At 33.1% G+C, this 6,541-nt stretch overlaps 1 protein-coding gene across 2 annotated transcripts; it reads left to right on the forward strand.

Moving 5' to 3' along the window:
• Positions 1–4,084: 4,084 nt before the first annotated feature.
• On the forward strand, positions 4,085–6,029 carry LOC118736827. Of its 2 annotated transcripts, XM_036466885.1 has the most exons (3): positions 4,134–4,155; positions 4,316–4,347; positions 4,412–6,029. In XM_036466885.1, the coding sequence occupies exon 3, from the start codon at positions 4,418–4,420 to the stop codon at positions 5,876–5,878; it is 1,461 nt and encodes a 486-aa protein (XP_036322778.1). In that variant the 5' UTR covers positions 4,134–4,155; positions 4,316–4,347; positions 4,412–4,417; the 3' UTR covers positions 5,879–6,029. The 2 variants fall into 2 exon arrangements, with proteins under 2 accessions (XP_036322777.1, XP_036322778.1); XM_036466884.1 differs by having other exon boundaries at positions 4,085–4,347.
• Positions 6,030–6,541: the final 512 nt, after the last annotated feature.

Here is a 6,541-nt window from a genome sequence, read left to right on the forward strand (position 1 = left end):
AAACGATACGTTAAAATGTACTTCATATTGAACCGATTTTTAGCGATTTCATACAACGTTTTCAGCGCATTGGACGACTGTATGATACCTGCAAATAAATAGGCATACGTATACTTTATATATTTGTACAGCTCGCAGCAAACCGATAGCACCTCAGTATTTTGAACAGTTTTGACAATTTATCTTTTGTTTGTTTAATGTTCACTATTTTTATATAAAAGTATTGCTCTGTATCTAACAAATACCATATACATAAACCCAAATTTCAGATTTGTACAAAAATTATAAAAATTCCACAAACTTTTCGTCCTAATATTCCAAACATTTTAATTAATAGAGTAATTTTTGGTATGCAGTTGTATAGCTTATTTAATTTTAGTGTAAGAGAGTACAACTTTGAAGTTTCTAAAAAATCATATTGATTTTTATAATTTATAAACTTCAAAATTGCACTTTATTATACTAGATTTTGATGAAAAGTTTGTGCAATTTTTTACATTTTTTGCCTACTTTGAAATTTGGACTTAATGGTTTTAGTTAGATAACCATATAAGTATATATATGTTTAAACTTAAATAAAAAATTAATGAACCTTAAAAAAATCAAAATAATAGTAAAAAAAATTTTAGCGTGCTATATTTTATCGTGGCTCTATATACACTTCAAGTATGCATGTAAGCACGGTTGCCACTCACTGTTGGTTGTTTCCAGCCAAACTTGGTTGTTTTTCTTTTATTGTTTCAATTTGGTTGTTTGGTAGTTTTTTCTCTGGTTTGGTGTGTTTTTTTTTTAATTAGAAATTAGCAAATTTTTTCTTTACAAAAAGAATTATTGTATATTGAATGCCAAAAATGAATAAATGAATTTTTCGAATTCCTATTTTTAATGTAGAATGTTTTATGTGCACATATAAGAGGTAAATAGGGGTTGAACGCACAAGTGTTTCAATAATTTTTGTTTTCCGAAATAGCAGCTATAACTTCTACCAAAATGTAAATTAATATGGTTTTCCCACAAAATTTTCACAAAAAATACGGCTTCAAGCTCAATAAAACTGTTGAATTTTTGTTTTTTATTATACATTTTGTTTTTCGTATTAGTTAAATGGATAACAAATTTGGTTGTTTTTTTCAGCTTAGTTGTTTTTTCTTCAGAGTTTGGTTGGTTATTTTTTTTAACAAGTGGCAACCGTGCGTGTAAGAAGACTACATAGTTTACCTCTTTGAAATGGTAGCAGTCTGTGTTTCCCTATTACTCTCATACTTTTCATCATTTCCGTCATGCCATCTAATATTTTAACTTGTTCATCAATCGCTAGACCGTAGGCGCGACAGCGTGTTCTTTCACCAGCATGTGGTTTCCTGACGTTCATCACATCAAACCAATCGCTAGTCTAAAATTTAAATATTTGAAATTTAACTATAATTACATATAAGTATGTATTTATATAGACGTCTGTATGTAAATCTCACCAATTTAAATAATTTGAAGCACTCTTTCCAATTGTGGCCACTCAAATGTCCCAAACCTGCTGCTCTCGTTATTGCCTGCGCTACTGTGTGTGAAAATAATTTCGCTGCTGTTTTCACTTTTTGTCTTTGGAGTCCAGATACATTTAAATGGTTTGCTGAAATTTTATGAGCTATTGTCAAATCTTTAGAGGTGATAGACAATAACTCTAAAATTATTTCTTTCTTCACTGATTTGCCATTTATCACAAATCCTTGATCAAGGAAATGATTACGCAGTAATTTAAGCATATGGCGAACGTCTGCAAATGTGACAACTATCTGCTCATCAAAAACAAACCTGTAAAAGTGCAATATGTTACAAAAAGTAAAATAAACCGCAAATTAAGTAAACTTACCACGGCTTGTCTTCATGCACTCCCAGCCCATTAAGAAGATACCCGTTTGTGCCGCCAAGATCGCACACAACCGCTACAACATTGTACCCGCAATCTTTAGTACTTTGTAATATATTGAAAAGAACGTCCTTTGTCATTTTGAAATCAAAGTCGTAAAACACTGGCTGTTTCCATTTAGATATAAGACCTAATGAAGAAAGTAGATTTATTAAATGCTTATTTCGTAAATTTCAATTTCATTAAATGTTACTTTATAATATATATTTACCCCTGAGCATTGCTACTTGCACATAGTTGCCAGGTTCTTGCAGTGAGTCCGACGAGGTACAATAGCAGTAATTTTGCCTGATTTTCATCTCGTCGAAACTCAAAACACATATCTTTTGAATCGTGTCCATTTGTGTAGAAGCTTTTAATAATTTAAAAACTGGTTTTATTAAACCTCTCGAAAGGTCGATATTTTGTGCCCATTTCTGTAGCGTTCGAACTCCAGGTAGCGGAAAACCTTTTATGTACATTAATTTGTACGCTTTGGGACTAGTTGCGTACAATGTTATGGATTGTGCTACGTCTTCCTGAGTCCAGGTAGGTTTATTAATATCATACTTAAATTTCGCAACCTGACCCTTCGTGAAGATTCCTTGTAATTTTCTCTCCATATTTTTACAAACCTTTTCGCACTCCTCCAAGCGCTTTTGCATCTGATCTAACTCGTAGGCGTGTTTTTTCTTTTGCTTTTCGTACTCGTGCTGGAGTACCGCCAGTTTTTTGGATTGGTTTTTGTTTTCCTTTCGCAGGTTCATATTTTCTCGCTTTAATGCTTCTCTATATGTGTGTAATAAAAAGAAAAATGTTAACTCAATAAAACAAAATTTTTAGTGTTGTATTACTTTTATTAACTTACAGTTTTGGTTCCATTTCTTCTACTTCCCGCGTCGTAGAAATATCGCAAACATTTTCTTCCATAAGGCTATTTTCCTTACTATTCAGACTTTCATCAGTTATATCTACCTCAGCTATATCGCAAATATTTTCTTCCATAAGGCTATTTTCCTTACTTTTCAGACTTTCATCAGTAATATCTACGTTAACAGTGTCACTCACAACGGCTATAAAAACTTAGCTACAGTATAATTCAAAACTTGATATAAATGCAAATTGCTACTTTCAGTGACAGCGGCAGTCTCACTCTGCTGAAGTAACTCGCTGACGATTCTTTTGTTTTCTCTGTGCTGAGCTCTTTCCGTACGCTGGGAATCCACCTCATTAGCTGCGTAAATGGTGGGCACTGCACCCCGCTTTAAACGACGATTTTTGGCAAAACCTAAGGCATTTGCAAAAGCAATATTAAATGCAACTTAATATAAAAATACACAATAGTTATTTTACCCAATTCGAACTGTCTATTATTTTCAATATCTTCTCTGGCAAAGTGCTTCATGCACACATAGCTCGATTTGGTATTTAATTTACGTCCTCGCCGGCAGAACTGCTCCCATTTTTTCGCCAGTTTTGCGTCCGTAGGAAACAAAAAAAAACTTATATCGCAGGCTTTCCTTTTGTTTTCACTTTTACAATTTGCCACTACACACTTCATTTTGCTTCGTAATGTTTCAATAATTGTATAAAACTACGCAAAAATATTAACGCATAAATAGTTAAATTGTTATTTGGTCATTCCTGTAATCTCTACTTCTTTCAATCGTGATAGTTATGGATATTTTACATCAAACGCATTTGGTTTTGGCTTATTTTTGCTTTGTTTGATTTACAACCATTTAAATTTAGTGCGGCATCTCTTGGCTAAAAAACGATCTATAATTTGTTCCCAAATATTCATCTGAACCACCCTGTTAAACTGTCAATTTGGCACTGTCACTAACAGGTTTGTTCAACAAGCTTTCTGGGCTGTTTCGGTAATTAGAGCGTAAAAATAAGTTACTCTCTCACAAGCGTCAAAAATGTGTCAACCCGCGCCAAAAGTGCTCAGAGCGCGAGGAACGCAAAAATCCAGTTCTAAACGAGGATTTTATGTGTAATTACCTTTTATGGCTGTATAGCTAATAAAATTAACAAATACCTACTTACATTTCTGAACCTTTAGCGCTAATTTCCATTTTTGTATTTTACAAAATTTGCATTTGACATTTACGATCCATAAGTGGAAGGTATTCGCTCTCTCTTTTTCTAGAGTGAGGAACGCTTTCTCTTTCGAGTGGAACAAACAATTGTGTTTACAAAATATTGTGAGCGTCCAAAGGATTCGCTGCAAACTTTATGCTTTATATTTTGTAACTACATTGGCCATCTTCGACAAGAAACTCCGGACAACGAATAAGTTCACACGCTACTAGTGCATGGAATATGAAACAAGGAGGAATAACCTGGTCTTGTGTGTTCCGCTAAGCTCACCTGCCAAGCAGACAGAATTCAAAAAAAAAAAAATATTTTGTAACCAAACATCTTTTAAATGTTGGAAAGTGAGTATGATTTGCTAATTTTTATTGCTTAGTCATCTAAATTCATATTTGACAATGTTTTTAGTGAACAATGCCGAAAATCAAAGCAACTGTATCTGAAAACGTAAATAAATATGTGGCCGAGTATCCGCGCGTGTTTCAAACCGATGGATATGTGCTATTTTGTAAAATTTGCAATAAGATAGTGAGCAGCGAAAAGAAATATCAAGTTGACCAGCATTTGAGAACTCTGAAACATAGGGAATTATATGAGCGGCGCACTTTGATTGCTGCTTCTACAGAAGCAGGGTTTAACGAATTTTCTATGGATTTATGCGAAGCTTTTATTTCGGCAGATATACCTTTGTCTAAGCTTAGCAATCCACAGCTAAGCACCTTCTTAAGAACATATACTAATGAGCACATTCCACAAGAATCAACAGAGCTCAAAACTTATATCGATCAAATATATATTCGATTATTAAATGAAATGAAGAATACACTAAAACACCATTTTCTATGGGTTTCCATAGATGAGACTACCGATATCCAGGGCAGATATGTAGCGAATGTAGTTGTGGGAATTCTACATGAGAATGAAGATATACGCAACAAAAAATTTTTACTCAACGTTGTAGAATTGGATAAAATTAACTATGCGACAATATCTCGCGCCTTCAATGACTCCATTACCTTGCTCGGTGAGGATTTCGATAAAAATAAAGTTCTTCTATTTTTAACCAACTCAGCGTCCTACATGGCGAAGGCGGCAAGAGGATTAAAAATATTTTATCCGAAGTTGTTGCATGTTACTTGTTTGGCTCTTTCTATTCACCGACTAGCTGAAGAAATTAGCAGTTATTTTAATCAACTAAATCTTCTTATATCAAGTGGGGGAAAACTATTCTTAAAAGCGCCTTCGCGTGTACAGGTTTTTAATGCCAAATTTCCTGGGATTCCGCTTCCTCTAGAGCCAATAACAACAAGATGGGGAACATGGCTTGATTCAGTCAAATATTATGCCCAGAACTTTGAAGAATTCGCTGCCGTAGTGGCAGAGCTTGACGATTCCGATTCGAAATCGATTAAAAACATAAAAGAACTTCTCAGCTTGCCTTCTATTAAATCTCAATTGTTTTTTGTACATAACAATTATGGATTTTTATGTGAAGTAATCAAAAAATTAGAAGGAAGTAATTCTTTGAGAGATGCAGTTGATTTAGTAGATACCTCTATAAAAAGAATATATGATGTAAAGGGTACAATTGGGCAAGAAATTATGAAAAAATCAAATTTAATATTTCAAAAAAATAAAGGTTTCCTTGAAATAAGAACACTTGCTCGCATTTTGGAGTTTAATGAAAGTTGTTCTAAAACCAAATACAATTTAAATGAATTGTCTGCTTTTAAGTATGCTCCTTTAACCTTCTTTGATGTAGAGCGGTCATTTTCTTCGTACGAAAACTACCTAGGACCCAATGGGGAAAGTTTCGTATTTGAAAACTTTAAAAAAAATTTCTTTGTTTATGCCAATAAGGCAATAAATAAATAAAGTAAGATTGATTCATGTCCTATATACATATGTATGTATATACGTGTATGTGTATATACCTTTGTACTTAACTCTTGATTTAATTAAGTAATTATATATACATATACAGACCTGAAATGAAAAAAGACTTAACAAACATCGTCGCTGGAATGCAAAGGTAAATAATACAAATATAATAATAATAAAAAATTAAAATACAACTCCCCATACCGTTTTATGCACGATGTTTGTTACGGTTTTTTGTATTTCGGGTGACGATATATTGTCCCCTTTATGCCAGAAGCATTAATGGGTACAAAAAAATGGTGGGAAATCAAGTTTGAAAGTTTTTTATGACACTTAACTGTACATTCATGTAATTCATATTCACCCTCATTGCGAAAGTCGTGTCGAACGCAACTCGTTTTTCAAGACTCGAATCGTACCGAAAATTTGATATATTTTCGCCTTAAACTTTGATGGATACTTCGTTTTTTTCTTCAGTGTAAATTTGGATACCTTTTCCCCATAAGTATTCGTAAGTTGAAGGACATGTTTTTATTTATGTACGAGCTATTATAACATTTTCAACAGTTGCTTCTCTTCCTCCAAACAAGAAATTTTCCTTTATTCTTGTTACTTTGAAAAATTAATTTTTTAGCTACATTTAAGAACACCAAGTAG

Source organism: Rhagoletis pomonella, unplaced genomic scaffold, assembly GCF_013731165.1.
Source record: "Rhagoletis pomonella isolate Grant_MI unplaced genomic scaffold, Rhpom_1.0 Rhpom_scaffold_00004, whole genome shotgun sequence".
Lineage (NCBI taxonomy): Eukaryota > Metazoa > Arthropoda > Insecta > Diptera > Tephritidae > Rhagoletis > Rhagoletis pomonella.

Excerpts from the sequence above, each read along its gene's own strand:
- LOC118736827 (XM_036466884.1), top strand. The coding sequence starts at position 4,418 with ATGCCGAAAATCAAAGCAACTGTATCTGAAAACGTAAATAAATATGTG.